The sequence below is a fragment of the Falco peregrinus genome, chromosome 2, assembly GCF_023634155.1.
Source record: "Falco peregrinus isolate bFalPer1 chromosome 2, bFalPer1.pri, whole genome shotgun sequence".
Lineage (NCBI taxonomy): Eukaryota > Metazoa > Chordata > Aves > Falconiformes > Falconidae > Falco > Falco peregrinus.
This window is the reverse complement of record NC_073722.1, coordinates 99,836,823-99,852,156: the sequence shown is the minus strand read 5'-3', so window position 1 is coordinate 99,852,156 and position 15,334 is coordinate 99,836,823. Positions and strand designations below refer to the sequence as shown.

Sequence of the window (15,334 nt, the reverse complement as noted above, 5' to 3'; positions counted from 1 at the left end):
CCTTTTTATTTTTTTAGCAGCAGTAATACTTGGAAAAAATATAAAATTATGTGCACCTCTCTTGAGGGAAGATAGCGAATATTTTGTTTGTAGACACACCTACTTGTAGATTCTTGTTTCATGCTGTCATTACTGGCTTGCTTAGCTTATGTTTTGTTGTCTCTGTTGAAGCAACCAAGCCCCTTGCTCAATTTCTCTCTTACCTTATAATCTATCTTTAGTTCATGACGCAGTCTTCAGAAATAAAGAAAAGTTTGTGTAATGACTATTACTGTTCATAACTTGATTTATGTGACTAGTCCAGAAAAATTAGGTAGTGGCTGTATTTGATGGGCAACAGGTTTTTTTGCATCATCTCTCTGCTTTTTTGCAAATGCTACAGCAAAACCTGCTGACAATGGAACAAATAGTATCTGTTGAAGAAACACAAATTAAAGACAAGAAATGTATCTTACTGAGAATTAAAGGAGGAAAACAGTTTGTCCTACAGTGTGAGGTGAGGCGCTTGTTTTTCCGTAACTCTTAATCAGGTTGTTTTGCATATGATAAAACAATGGAAAAGTTTTTCAGGCCCTCCCATTATGCGTTAACTAAGGGTGCTTTATGAAGGAAAGCTGAATCTAAGCAAAACCGGGAAGTTTTTATCACACACAAATTCTGCAAGTAGGAAACCTGCAGCTATGCCAGTTTCTGTCATGGATTTCAATGGTATTTGGGCCAAAGTGGGTTCAGTTTAATAAATAGCTAAAGAAACTTGTCAGCCCGCGTGGGCTTCGAAGGCCTTGTTGGCATGTGGCTCGCTGCAGTAGCTGGTGGTAGCCGATGCGTTTGCAAGGGAGGAAGCGCACAAGCCCTCAGAATATTTTGACCGGCTGTAGTTGCTGCTGCCTTGCCTGGCTTCAGCAGGGTGATGGAGAAGCAGAGGGCCGTACATTTTCAATATCCAAAGTTACTCAATGCTTTGGAAAGTTAAAATAAGTTGCTTAAAGCGCTATCTAAGAGAGAAGAGGGTATTGGCAGTTTACTATGAAGTGCCAAACTACTTCTGTATCTCTTTCAGAGTGACCCAGAATTTGTTCAGTGGAAAAAAGAGCTGACAGAAGCTTTTACTGAGGCACAGAGGTTGCTGCGTCGAGCTCCAAAGTTTCTCAATAAATCTCGCTCAACAGTTGTAGAGCTTTCAAAACCACCACTCAGCCACAGGAATAGCAATGGTCTGTAGGAGACACAGAGAATGGAGTTCACTTAGGGAAAGCTACTTGGTGAACATGCTGAGTTTCACAGAATCCTTACAAATTACTTTGTGCAATCCTGGACGTGGGATGTGCTTAGAAGAGGAAGAACAGATGTTTACAGCGTGGGATAATGTCAGAACTCTGTCTCTGGAGGTTGCGAAGACTGGAACAGTGGCAAGTGAATTCATGCTCCTAGCAGTGGTGGAAATTACCAAGCGCAGAGGCTGCATATTGCTCCCATGCATTCCCACACCCCGGAGGTGTCTAAAATGTGGTCCGTTACTCTAGAACTACTGATGGAAGGAAGGTCCTGCTTTCTCTGCAATACCCTTGTTTGGTGCGTGCCAAGCCTGGAGACTGAAATGGTTACTGCTGGCTAGGATGACACTTCTGTGTGCGATACCGAGAAACCCCTCAACTTGGAAGGAGCTGCAGACTTGCCATGTTGGATAACCTTTAATCTGTCGTGTTGCCATGTTCTTTCCAACCATTACTGCTGACTTGATAATAACCTTTCTCTGTACTGCTGATGGTCAACAGTGTGACTCTTATGCACTTCAAAGTACTGAATTCTAACTGTCCTGTGGTTTAAATGTTACTGCTACTTCATGGAAACATTGAACTCAAATTATTCACTTGGTTTGTTGTACTCACTAATAGTAGCTACCACCGTTTTGCTTCTTCTACGTATATGCAGTACTATAACTGACACAGTAGAGTAATAATTGGTGAAGAGGAATTTATGGTAGCTTCATCTAGTGCTCTGTTGTATAAATTGACTATTTTAGCACAGTTTTTAAAGAGCAGATTCCTTTTGAAAAGTTTACAGTGAACATAAAGACAGTACTTTTCCATTTCAGGTCAACAGCACTTTTTAAAAATTAAAAAGAAATTAATTAAATCCAATGCATTCTAGTGCATGTACTGGGTTAAAATGTCTGGGTACCTTGGTACGTATTCTGGATCACTCTTCAGTTACGGGACTTGTGGATCCTTCTCTGCTGTACATAAAACCATTAAGCAGGTGTGTTCTCATAGCATAGATAGCCCAGACTTTCATTGTAGCTCAGCTCAGGAGTTTCATGCACACACACCACGTGGCTCGGCTTGCAAAACGGTTTTTAATTTTCTTTTCTAGAGAGTTCAAACTGTCCACACTGAAAACCATCCAAAAATACTGAGGATGGAACTGACGAAATGAGCTGTTCAGATGCCAGATTTGTATTAGTTCTACTTGAGACAGCAGTCACATCATGTGGAAGCCCTTGCTAAAGTAAAGATACAATCTCTTAACTGTTAGACAACTTTAAGCATGTGAAGTCTGCCTTTCCCTGGTTATTGTGATGTTTTGTAAGAGATAAGTCAGGGCTGAATTTAAGCTTTTTTACCTGATTTGGTAAACACCTTAGAGAGTGTTTTCTGCCCAGCTGCGGTGGTATGACTCTCATAGTCCCTAAAGACGATGGGAATTGCATCTGCATAAACGGGAATAGAATTTGTGCTGACAGCTTGCTCTGCCCACCTGGCATGCACGGTTTGTCTGGCGTGTGTTGCTGACAGATAACCACAGAGTTCTAGACCTGTTTCCTTGTAGAAAAGTACAGATTGGCAAAAATAGGAAAACTATTTTGAAAGTATTTGTTTATCCTGAACACACTTGTGATAAAATTAGGTGTATTTGCTTCTCAAAGTGGGAAGGCTTAACTCTACATAGCATGTGCTTTCACAACTGTGTGAGCTCTGTCTTACTATCTGGTGTGGCATAAAAAGAAAAATGCATTTTGGAAAATACCTTGTGTGAGTCAGGTGGTATCTTTTAATGATTTCTTTTTTCCCCTGTTTATTTTTCGAATTATTCTGTATGAAGATTACCAACTCCTCTGCCATTCTTACTGGTGAGTGGTGTTTAGCATCTCAGCATCCTCTGTAAGGAGTAGTGGTGGTATTTACTGATGTTTGGAGTGGAAGATGTCTCATCTTTCTGGCACTGGCTGTGCAGTAGATGTTGTTAAGCTTTTCCTACAATACCATGCGATGCTCTGATTTTTCCTCTTGATTTGGAAAAAACCCTCAGATTGTGATAAAGATCACTCTTAGATCTAACTTGTTCATACTTTCTTCGTTCACGGTCAGTTCCATTCTTCTCTCTTAGTTACTTTCCACAGTTGCTTTTTATGCAAAATGCTTGTTGGTGGAGTTTTGTGGTGTGGTGCGCCAGACACCGTAGGTTCTGGACGCTGGTGTCTGCGAGGAGGGGAGGGACAGATCTGCAGTGGGGACGTTGTACCTCAAACCCATAGATTTTATATGAAACAAGGCTGCGTATTGACTTACAGAAATACACAGATTTTGAAGTGTAACAGAGTTGGGATAGCCCTTATTGCCTCATCGGGGTACATGGCAGCTGAGCTGTGCCGTCGGTCAGCACCGCTCGCCAGTGTCAGATGGGAGTGGGATAGTAAAAGATTTGGGTTTTTTCAACTGATCTATCAACAATTTATAAAAGCTTTATATTTGTGACTTGCATGTGACTGCGCTGTTAGGAGAGGAAGAGAGACTACCGTAGCGAAAAACTCGCGTACGTGTGGGGAAAGCTGGGATCCCAGTAACAAGCGGGGCTCTGTGTGGAAGGGACTGGATCTGCTGGTGTGGAGGGAAAGCTGGAATTCTGCCCTTCAAAGCAAAATGCTAGATACTGCTCCAAACTGATCGTCCCTGGTTTAGGTACCAGATTCTCTGAAGGTTGTTTTTTTTTTTTTCTTGAAGGGTCAAAGGTTCTTGTTGGTGTTATTTTACATGAAGGTCTTCAGCTGTAAGAAAATCTTACTGAATGCAGAAACCATAAGGCACAATGTCTTTTACGCATTTTGACCACATTTGTAGGACTGTTCTTTTTTTTTCATGTTCAGGGAAGTAAAGATAAAAGAAATTAGAGCTTCAGGCATCAACAGAGCTGAGTGAATGATTAAACACAGACTTTAAAACAAATTATCTGAAAGTCCTTTAAAAAAAAGTCAGCTGTACGTACTGAAGATGTAAGCGTGTATGGGAATTGTTTCTGAATTTCAAAACAGAGAATTACATGCCAGATAGAGCCATATTAAACACTCCCCTTACACATCCACATGCCTTCTCAGTGCTGCAGGGATTATTTTCTGATTATTCTGTGTCTCTGACTTACGAGCTGACAAATGCAGTTAAGACTAGGGCCTGGAAAGCAAGTGCGAGTGCTGTGGTGGTAGAAAGATGTGTAATTTCTGCAGGAGCTGTGCTTGGGGGGATCACAGTGACTGTTCAGAGAGCTGCAGCTCTGTGCTGCGAGCTTTTCCTTTCCTGCTGCTCTGAGGTAGGGCATCATTTTTGATAGGTGGGAGTTGCTGTAAATTAATGTCTCACTTCAAGAATAGGGACACAGAAAATTCTAGCCAAAATCAGACCTTTGTAAGTTGAAATTTAGGTGAAGGAGAAGCAAAGTGCCAGTTATTCCTGCTGTAAGCCAAGTGTGACTGAGGAACTGTTTGGAGCTGGGCTTGGCTGATGCTGTGAAGTGTTCCCTGGACACCATGTCAGCCGAGATGTCACGTCATTGCAGGTAGAAGTTAGGCACTTTTTATTATTCAAATTTATTTGGCAATTATTTTGCAAATTCATGAAACTGTTAAAGGAACATCTTTTAAAAAAAACTTCACGTAGGTGCAGGCTATCCAGTTTTCTAAGTATAAAAGCTTCTTCGTATTAGTTGTGTTTGAGCTTTGTGCCTTGTCACTGGTCCAGCAAAGTCTACGCCTGCAGTCTCATGAGTTACTTCTCAAACCGCTGCTGTGAGATAAGCTCTGCTGGTGTAAATGCTGGAGCTGATCCAGCTTGCATTGACGTTCCCGGTATGTTACCCCCTGTTAGGCTTCAAAAACGAAGACTCTGAGCGAGCATGCTAATAATAGTTGGCTGTGCGGATGGGAACCCTGGCAGGAGGGGACAGCATGGTGCTCAGTGAGCAAGGGTGACGGCACACAGCTCCGGCAGATATACCTCAGCTTAGTTGCGTTTGGATTTTCCTTCATTTCAACAACTCTTCTTTAGCAATGCGGCAGAAATATTTCTTCTCCCACTTCTCCTGGTGGGGGGAAAAAAAGAAGGAAATAGGATCATCGGGTTGGTTTTGGTTTTAATACACATGCTGGTGTTCGCAGTCTGGTGCATAGATAATACGAAATGTGGTGTATTTGGTGCTAAACCCCCCCCTGTTTATCGAAGTTGTGATCCTGTATGAGGGGATGCTGTTGATGTCCAGCGCAACGGCTCGAGGTGTGGATTTGGTACAGCAGCATTGCCACCACGAGTAGGATCCAGCCCCTGCTGGCTGTGCTGACTTGCGCATTAACGTTTTGTAGGTTTACAGTAAATTAGCTCATGAAAAGTGAAGTACCTGGAGCTCTGTGCGTTGCTCTTTTCCTGGCAGCTGATCAGTTTTAGGACTAGATTCTTTTTTAATGTCATGTGCATATCTACGTGCTGCAGACGTCCACAGTCGCACACTGGTTTCACTGTTCCCCGCACAGCAGATGGCAATGATACAGTTACTTTAACTCTGAAATGCTCACACTCTAAATATATATGGAAGAAGGACTATTTTGAAGTGTACAGTAGAAAGTAAATAATTCTAGTTGTATTGATTAATATAAGGAATGAGTCAATTCTAAAAATTAAAAAAAATCTGAAAAGCGTATTTTGAAAAAGCATAGTATTAATTTTAATATTGTAAAAAAAGGAAAATATCTAAAATATACAGAGAACATATGTATATCCAAATGTCTGAGAAATTTCAAGATAATCTACTTTTGTTTTCTGTTGATTTCTATTCCATGGTGTACATATTGTGTGGATTGAACATTGGCTGTTTTAATACTGTTGTTAAATTGTATTTTTATTTTTTGTTAAACTAATCATCACAGACTCAGCTTTATTTTGTTTATGTAAAGGTTGCTATGCTATGTAGGTATAAAACCAAGAATTCTATTTTAACAAAAAAGCATTTTATATTATTTATTAAATACATGTTTCTCCAACTTCTGACATTCCACAGAATTTCTGCTCCGTATATGTATAGAAATGACAGCTCCTTTCAAGCAGGATCAGTCAGCTTTATTCTGTTTTTCATAATAAAGTGGAAATAGTTCCCATCAGCCTGTCCAGCTCACCCTTCTGTTAGAGCGTAGTGACTTCCAGGTACAGACGGGCCCATCCCAGAGTGCAGTGGCTCGTGAATGTTGAATCATCTGAAAAACTCTTGCAAATAAACCCCTGGATGTGATACCTTTAAATTTCCCCACTATGCCCCAGCATCCCAGAGAGTGAGCTTTTATTCACATGACTCTCTGCTGGGTTAACGAGAATTAATGACCTTAAAATTGGGGCAAGGAATCAGCTTGATATTTGAAAAAGCTCAGACATCAGCTGAGATATTTGCAAAGCTTGTTAATTCCACGGCTAATGAGCAAGTGGAAGGGAGAGCCCAGAGGGGCTGCTGAGTTTGAGCGCTGGAGGAGTCCTGGTGTGGGTCTGCTCGGAGCGGTGGCTTACGTTGGGCTGGTTCGGGTACAGAGCAGAGGTGTGCTGCCTGGCATCGATAATGGCAAAAATGTATTTACTGAAAATTATTTTTGCTGTTTCAGGGTGATTACTTGGTCCTTAAAAATAGGCTGGAGCCTGCACAGATAGGAGAGGTGTGCTGCGGAGCACTGGGGAGCCAGGCAGCTGGGACAGATGCCCGGCCGCGGCGCAGGGCTGTGCTCCTTGTCCCTGTGCTGCAGCTGAGCAGGGGAGCGGGGACCCCTAGGACCCCGGCAGGGACTGTGCCTCCAGGGGGGTGTCAGGAGGGTGACCCTGTGCTCCCCGAGCTGAAGCAACCTCATGAGGCAGCCCCTCGCTGCAAGTAACTGCTGCTGGGCACATCTGTAGATAACCAAACCAGGCACCCCCTTCCCCAGCAAGGTACAAAAATAGCACAAAATTCATCAGATAACTCAGTTGCTAAAAATAATTCCAGTTGCAATCGTGGCCTCTGCAGTCTGAGGAACACTCAAGGTAGTAAAGCACATGCTTTTAATTTCCACTGTGGCAGAGCTTGAAGTACGTGCTCATCGGGGCTTAACCGAATGATATCTTGAGGGTGAAATCTGGCTTTTGCCTGCTGTGCCACTGAAGCCGCATCTTCTTGTTGAGATGCTGCCGAAAGTGGGGAGGAGGTGGCTGCTTTTCCCCTGTAGTAGTTAGTTCTTGCCTTGTTTTCCATTTTCCCCTTCTTCACGCCTGTCTGACCGTGTTTGATTCCTGCAGCTGAGGAGTGAGCTGTGGCATTGAGAGTGGGAGAGGGAGGCCAGCGGCAGGTGTGAAACCGCGGTGGTGCCGTGAGGTCGTGGTTCCTTGCTGTACCGTGACAGGGATAGCGCCCAGACTGGTGCCGCAAACCTGATGCGTGCCCAAGCAGGGCTTTGGTAGAAAACCTGGGGAGGGATGCAGAAAGCTGGTGGTTCATCCACAGTTGGGGTTTGTCCGGGTCTGTGTAGCTCAGTGTATTGCCAGGCTGGAAAAGGAGACGGATGCAGGCGAGCTGGGGGCTTGCCGGGATGCGGGGCTGGAAAGAGGCTTCCCTGGCTGTAGCAGGCATCTTTTCCTTACGGAAAGGGAGAGATCAGAGAGCAGGTGAGATGGCAAATAAAAACAAGTCTGAAAAACAGAATAAAGTGAGAGCATCCTAGGAGAGGTGCTTTTATGAGCACTGTTTCAGTGACTACATTTGGTCCTTTAAAAAAAAAAAATTAAGGAGCAGATTCACATGAATAGCTACTAGTGATTTAAAGAAATATATTGAAAGAGAACCTGTTTTCAATGTGTAATTTAATGGTAAGAAAAGCCAGTATCTGTAAATAACTTTAGATATTGTATCTATGAGAATCATTCTTTGTTTTATGTACTTGGCTCTTTTCATATTTATTGTGCAGAGGAGGGTGTGCCCCGTGCCGGTGTATGCTGCTGCACGTTCCGGTAGTATTTCTCACAGAGACTTATCTTCAGAGTTTACAGTCCTTGGCGATTTGTGACTGATGTGCCACACTTAGTTAATCCCGCCATTATTTTTTTAAAGGATTATTTTGGCACAGCTAAGCTGCTTCTGTGTGTTGGTCAGTACGACTGCTCTCATATGACAAGAACCCCAATAAAAACCGTCCTTTGCGTGTGTGCTGCCGCCTGGTTCTTGCGGTCTCGCCTATCCCTTCCTGCGCTGCGGCGAGGCTGTGCCGGGCTGCCTGCCGGGACTGGGCAGTGCTGGATGCGCCCCTGCTCCCCATTGCCCCCCGCTGCCCCCCGCAGAGGTAAGTCCCTTCACTCCGCCAGAGAAGCTGCCATTCGCGTGCACGGTGTTGGTGCTTTTACCACGTCTGGCTGCTGTGGGATGCACCGGCTGCGGCTGGGATGGTGCCGCTGTGGCGGGGAGGGCCCTGGGGGTGATCCGCAGCCCGGTGGGCTGGAGCAGCACAAAAAGTGGCCCCAGCAGGGACCATGAGGTGTGTTACGGGTGACAAACTGGCTTTCCAAAAGTGCAGGAGGGACCCTGATACTCAGAGCTGAGGGGTGCTGCAGCAGCCAAGCTGCCGCAGCAGCCAAGCTCCCACAGGGACCATGTAAAGGATCATCTGAAACCACATGTCCTCACGCTGTTCCCAGGTGGAAAAGGGGTTTGGTGAGATGCTGGGGGCAGCCCTAAGGCTCCTGCCAGGCAACTACAGACTAACAATCCTGTTTCCTTTCTTATTAACAGAGCTGTCCCAGCTGCCTGTGCTGATGCCCTGGCCACGTCTGTGGAGCTCGCTGGGGAGGTGTGGAGCAGCGGAGGGGGGGTTGCACCTCTGCAGGCGTCTTTGGTCCCATCCCGCATCCTGCACCCCTGGCTGGGTGTTGGGTGCTGGTGGTGGTCGCACTGGGGTGGGTGGGACGTGGGTCCTGGCGGTCCCTGGTGGGTCACCATCTGCCCCGCGTGATAGCCCCATGGCACCCCCACATGCTCTGTGCCCAGCAGGGCTCTGCGGGGGGGGGGGTGGGGCTGGCAGGGACAGGCAGGGCTGCCCCCCTCCCTCCCTCCCCACCCGCCCTGCCTGGGGTTGCTGAGCATGTTGGCGTTATTGCTTCGGTGACTTTTTCTTTCCACCAGTGGGAGGTTATTTTGAGCACTGCTTTTGGGTCCCTCCCCAGCTCAGCCCCCCATCTCAGGGCTGGGGCTGGTACGGGGAGCCGGGGTTAACCCCCTGTGCTGGAGCTCTGACCCGCAATCCTGGGGGACAGCCTTGGGGTCCCCTCCTGCAGTGGTAGAGTGCCCAGAGCTGGCTCACCTCAACCCACAGCAGTTCTCCGGCATCTGCGGGGTGCAGGCATGTGCGCTGAGGAGGGCATGGACACACGTGCGGGGGAGGGCACGTGACACACACATGTGCCACCCAGTGCAGAGAGGCCAGGGAACAGGAGGGCCCCACGGTGCCATTGCCTCTCCCCAGCAGAGGCCCCGGTGCCACCACCGCGGGTATTTTTAGCAATGACATGTGTCACCTCAGCTGCCGCGGCGGCAGGGGGTGGCAGGGGGAGGCGCACGCTGACCCGCTGCTGCTGCTCGCCCGCCCGCCGCCTTCGCTCCCCTGCTCGCTGCGGAGAGCCCGGTGCTGGCGTGGGCCCGCAGCCCCCACCAGGTATGGACACTCCAGGGGGGGCTCTGGGGTGGGGGGTTGGGGTCAGGGTCCCAGTGGGGCTTTTTGGGTGTGCTGGCAGTCAGGCCGTGGGCCCCTTGGCAGGGAGGGCTATTTTTAGTTGGGGATGGATGGCGATGGCGGCAGCCCCAGCTTTGGGGGGTGGCTTCAAGCCCCCATTCTGTGCCGGGAGGGCTGCTGTGGAATGTGGACTGTGCTCCCTGCCCCATGTGAGAGGGTGGCTGGGGACCCCTCTGTGGCCTCGGCTTGTGGCATCCACTGGGGTGGCAGCAGGTCCTGGGTGACAGCAGGAGAGAGTCCCCAGCTGGCTCCTGCCTGGGGACCAGACCCAGACCCAAATGGAGCCACATCGTACTCGCTGGGTGGGGTGAGCTGGAGTGGTGGCGATGGTGGTCCCCAGCCCTTTTTTGTGCCATGCTACGTGTTTGGTCGAGGCGTGTCCCCCTCTGTGCCTCAGTTTCCCTGCATGTAGAGCAGGGCTGGGGATCCAGCTCCAGCTGGCAGGTATGGGTTGGCCACCGCAGGCACCTTCTGGGCTCAGGGCTCTGGCTGTGCCCCTCGGACCTGGCTCGTCCCCCACGGCCGCAGGGCCCTGGCTGGGGGGACAGCATGGGGGCAGCAGGAGGGAAGGCATGTGGCACCCGGGGCTGCCGCCGGACAAGGCAAGTGACATTCCTCAGCCGGCTCCTGGCCGCTCCCGGCGCCCCTGCCCTTTACTGTACAAGGAGATGGGGCTGCCGGCGCGAGCGGCAGGGCCAGACGAGCCCCGACCTGCTCAGTGCATGAATGATCTCAACAGGTGAAGCCAGGGTCAGCCCAAACTGGGGCACGAGCGGGCTCCCGCGGCCACCCTGTGCCACCCAGCTCAGGGCAGCGGGTCCCAGCACCTCCCCGGTGCCAGCGACACCCTGTACCACCGCGTCGCCGTGCTCCCTGGCCCTCCGCTGTGCTGTGCCAGGGGGCTGGAGGTGGCTGCTCGTGGCTGGTGCTCTCCCCAGCACTGCCAAAGGACCCGTCCCCTGCATGCCCAGGCTGCCGATGCCGGGCAAGGTCATGGTGGTGCAGCCCTGGCACGGCCCCGGGGCCAGCAGGAGCCCCTGGATAACTCTCTCCTCTCTCTCCACCTCATGTGCCCAGTGCGGCCCTGTGGCTTCTCTGTACAGCACCGTCCCACCTCACTGCCGGCATGGCCATCTCCTCGCGCCTCGCGCTCTGGGAGCAGAAGGAAAGTCTCAGTCCAGGGCGGCGCTGGCGGTGTTTCGGGGCTGGATGCTCTCGGGCTGCCTGGGTGCTTGGTACTGGGAGGGGGGACGCACCGCAGCCAGCCTGCCGCATGGCTCCGGGGTCAGCATCCCCTCAGCACCCCGCACATATTGCTCATGCTGTGTCCCACCCTGCCAGCTCCAGCACCTTTGCAGCCTGGAAGTTCTGGTTTGGGTGATTTTGCTGCTGTTTGGGGCATGCGGTTCCCTGCGGGGATGAAACTCATGGGAATCTGCAGGGTTTGGTGCGTGTGCTGCTGCACGATGGGGCGGCTGGGAAAGCCCTTTGCTGGGGGAGCTGTGAAAAGTGGGGCTGGGTTTTGGCTTTGGGCCTGGCATGGAGGGACCCGCTGGTCTGCACATGGCTGCAGTGATGCCAGGAGCTGCTTCTTATCTCGCTGCAGCTGGGACAGTTCCTCCCGTGGCCATGCTGGAGCTACTGGGTGCTGGGCAGAGCTTGCAGCGCACACAGACTCCAGCCCTTGGCAGCGTGAGAAACCTGGGTGCTTCCCTGCCAGGCTTTTCTTGGTGCTTCTCCTCCTTCTCATCGCAGCATCCCTGAGCCAGCCGGGTGCTCAGGGGTCACCCATGGCCTCACCAGCAATCTGCAAGATACCTGCAGCTGCAGCCAGCCCTGCTGGCAGAGCAGGGTGCTGGTGCTCGGCTCTGCTGCTCATGCCACTAACGTGCCCACGGGGCTGGCTTTGCCAGGGCTCCTGTCCCTGCGCCATGCCCCGTAACCAAGCCTCTGCTCCTGCAAACAGATACGGGACGAGGACCGGGGGCCACCCCCATCCACACCCCCCCTGCTCCTGTCGGTCATCCCTGGGGGGTTCATCAAGCAGCTCGTGCGGGAGACTGAGAAGGAAGCCAAGGCAGCGAAGCTGAAGAAGGAAACCAAGACGAGTGTGAAAGAGGAGGTGAGAGGTGATGAGTCCCATGCAGCGCCAGGGCATCCTGCCTTGATGCTGGCCAGGTGTCCCTGTCTGCCCCCAGCCCAAAGCGGTTCCTGGAGGGCTGCGGGGGCCCTGCCACACTGGCCACAGCCGGGAGCCTGAGGGTTTTTTTTTTTCGCATGAGCTGGGTTGGATGGTGAGGCCTGAGCTTGCAGCGTGCTGTTGGCTGCGGCAGGCTGTGTCCCGGGCCAGCCACCAGCCTTGAGCAATTAATGCTGGAGACTTCATCAATGCAACTTGCCATTCTTGACTTGCTTAATTAGAAGGCAAGTCATTAAGCAGAGTGTGAGGCTCTCTGGTTCAGCTCACAGTGCAGGAAGGGAAGAGGAAGGACACCTGGGCACAGCACCAAGTGTGACCCAGGACCCAGCGGGCGGAGGGACAGGCTATGGCCAAGCGGGAGGGAGGAGGAGGAGGAGGAGGATGCCACCACTGACTGCAACCATGCAGCCAGGTCCAGGCAGCCACCTGCAGCCACTGGCTGTGCCCAGACCCAGCAGGTCGGGGCTGGAGCTCCATGTCCTGCTGGGCTGTGCTTGACGTGGGCATCCTGCACTGGGGCTGTGGCTCCTGGGGCCAGGGCTGGGGTCAGGTCCTTTGCCCTGTCCCTGTCAGACCCGGCTCCTCTCCTTCGCTTGACAGCCGGTGGTGGAGGACAGTGAGGCCCGAGACAAGGACGCCCCAGCCGCCAGAGGAGAAGTGGCTGGCAAGGAGCAGCCACTGCAGAACGGGCTGCACGCAGAGGGACAGGGGAGCGAGGGGGTTGCAGCCCCCCCACGCAAGAAGCTACCAGCTGGGAGAGCAGCACCAGGGCCCAGCCACAGCAAAGCCCCATCTCCTGTGCCCAGCCTGGCAGCAGCTGCCCCCAAACCAGCGGAGACCCCTCACCTGGAGGCTCCCAAGGCAGCAAAGCCATCATGCCCTGAGAAGAGCCCCAAGGACGCCCTCCTGGGGGGCAGCCCCTCAACCCTAGCCCCCACACCCAACAAGGGCCCCCAGTGCTGCAGCAAAGTCCCAGCAAAGGAAGGGGACGTTCCCAAGGGGACGGGCCCTGAGAGTGGCAAGAAGGAGAAGGGGGCACCCCCGAGGCACGAGGAGCCCCCAGCCAAGGTGAGAGCCAGGAAGGAGCTGGGACTAGCCAGGAAAGAGCCCGAGAAAATGAAGAAAGATGTCGGAGGTGGCAAGAAGGAGCCAAGGGAAATCAAAAAGCCTGGAAAAACTGCAAACAAGTCAGAAGGTCTCAAGGGGGAGCCAGGAGGGATCCAAGAAAAGTCAGAAGATGCGGTAAAGGAGGTGGGGAAGGCAAAGGAAGAGCTGGGAGAGGGTAAGGAGACAGCAGGAGAGAGCAAAGAGACAGGCGAGAGCATGGACAAGGACCAGGTAATGTGTCCGTGGACGTGCTGGGCTCTTGCCTTGGAGCACCGATGCCATTTTCTGGTTTCATGCAGCTCTTCCCATTCGTGTGGGCTCAGCAGGGGGATGGGGGGCAGGTGACCTCCAGGGCCAGCCAAGCGGGCAGAGGAGGGGCAGGGGTTCTGGCTGGAAGTGTTGCTGTCCATGGGGCAAACGCAGTTTGTCCAGCTCAGTTTTCCACTGGTTCCTGCACAATTCCCCTCTCTCCTCCCCACAGGCTCCGAGGGACGTTTGGTACGAAGCAGAGAAGGTCTGGCTTATCCAACAAGATGGATTCACCCTGGGTAACTTGCCTTCCTCTTCCTCGCTTTCCAATGCCAAAGCTGTGCTGTGTCTCCAGCCTGGCTGTGGGTGTGGAGCAGGGTGGGCGCTGGGTGCTGTGCCAACACCATGCCCCAGCCTGGCTGCGGCTGGGGGTGTCCCCTCAGCAGCTCCCCATGCTGCAGCCGGCTCTGCCCCGAGCTGCCTCGGCTGTGCCATGCTGGAGGGACACACCAGCCTCTCGTTGCAGCCACGCAGCTGAAGCCAGATGTGGGGACACCCGAGCTGCCAGCCGGGAGGGTGAGGGTACGCAGGGAGGCGGACGGCAGCGTCACCGAGGTGGACGAGGACAGTGTGCAGCGGGTGAGCCCCCTCCTTGGTTTTGGCTTGTGCAGGGACGGGAGCCCTGCCCACAGCACCTGGTGCGTGGCAGTGCTCGGGCAGGGTTAGACCCGGGGCAGCCCTGCTGCTCAGGCCGTCGGCCCAGGCTGAATGGGCCCAAGGTGTCAGGGTGACGGTGGGGTCCGGCACAGCCCGTGCCACGATGGCAGGGCTCGAGGGGGGGCTCTGGCTCTGTTCCTGCAGACCAACCCCCCCAGCCTGGATTACGCTGAGGATCTGGCCGCGCTCATCAACCTCAATGAGTGCAGCGCCCTGAACACGCTGCAGCAGCGCTATCGGGCCCGGCTCCCCTGCACCTACGCGGGGCTCAGCCTGGTGGCCATCAGCCCCGGCTTCATGGCCAGCAGCAGCTCGGGGAAGGTGAGTGTGGGGAGAGGGGACCGTGGGGTGGCTGGCATCTCCCGTGGGAAGCGGTCACCCAGCCCCGTGGGGACAGTGGCGGTGGGCGCCGGGCGCTGCGGTGCCGGCAGGTGGCACCGTGGGACCGTCGCAGCGCGCGGGGGAGGCTCGGGCTGAGGGCGCGCAGGGCCAGGGATGCTCGGGGCCAGGGATGCTCCGAGGACACTCAGGACTGCAGAAGCTCAGAGCCTGCAGTGCTCAGGGGCAAGAGGTGTAGGGACTGGGGATGCTCTGAAGACACTGAGGGCTGGGGACACTTGGGGCCAGGCAGGCTTGCAGCTGGGAACTGCTCCCACCACAGAAGTTTTCCTGGAGAAAATCACTGTGTTGCTGTGACTGCACGCCCTGAGCAGTCTGGGGGTGCCAGGGCTGGGGAGGGAATGGGCCAGGGGTGCAGTGCCCAGGATGGTGCCTGGCAGAGCTCTTGCTCACAGGCAAGCTGGAGCGGGTCCTGCAGCGGGTTCCCTGGGTCAGTCCCCAACCCTCTGGTGCCGGTGCTGTCAGGCTAGGCTGGTTGGGCTGGGAGGCATTTCCCCTTCCCCTGGGAATCTTGAGGGCTTCTGCACCCTGAGGAGAAACCATGGCCCTGAGCGTGGATGTCTTTAGGATTTTCTCTACAAGAAGCCTGTTTTGGGATGTGCTTCCCCACT

General features: G+C 52.7%; 2 protein-coding genes across 3 annotated transcripts in view; both read left to right on the top strand.

Annotated features, from left to right (window-relative positions):
• GRK3 (G protein-coupled receptor kinase 3) overlaps nucleotides 1-8,474 on the top strand; it is a 76,446-nt gene extending 67,972 nt beyond the window's left edge. For both annotated transcript variants that reach the window (XM_055797977.1, XM_055797978.1), the window contains 2 exons: nucleotides 383-496; nucleotides 1,061-8,474. In XM_055797977.1, coding sequence (XP_055653952.1) covers nucleotides 383-496; nucleotides 1,061-1,222 — 276 coding nt within the window. In that variant the 3' untranslated portion in view covers nucleotides 1,223-8,474. The remainder of the gene's footprint in view (nucleotides 1-382; nucleotides 497-1,060) is intronic.
• A 3,547-nt stretch (nucleotides 8,475-12,021) lies between these two features.
• MYO18B (myosin XVIIIB) overlaps nucleotides 12,022-15,334 on the top strand; it is a 74,255-nt gene continuing 70,942 nt past the window's right edge. The window contains exons 1-5 of the mRNA XM_055797468.1: nucleotides 12,022-12,173; nucleotides 12,852-13,589; nucleotides 13,840-13,906; nucleotides 14,134-14,246; nucleotides 14,469-14,645. Of these exons, the coding sequence (XP_055653443.1) occupies nucleotides 13,368-13,589; nucleotides 13,840-13,906; nucleotides 14,134-14,246; nucleotides 14,469-14,645 (579 nt within the window). The 5' untranslated portion in view covers nucleotides 12,022-12,173; nucleotides 12,852-13,367. The remainder of the gene's footprint in view (nucleotides 12,174-12,851; nucleotides 13,590-13,839; nucleotides 13,907-14,133; nucleotides 14,247-14,468; nucleotides 14,646-15,334) is intronic.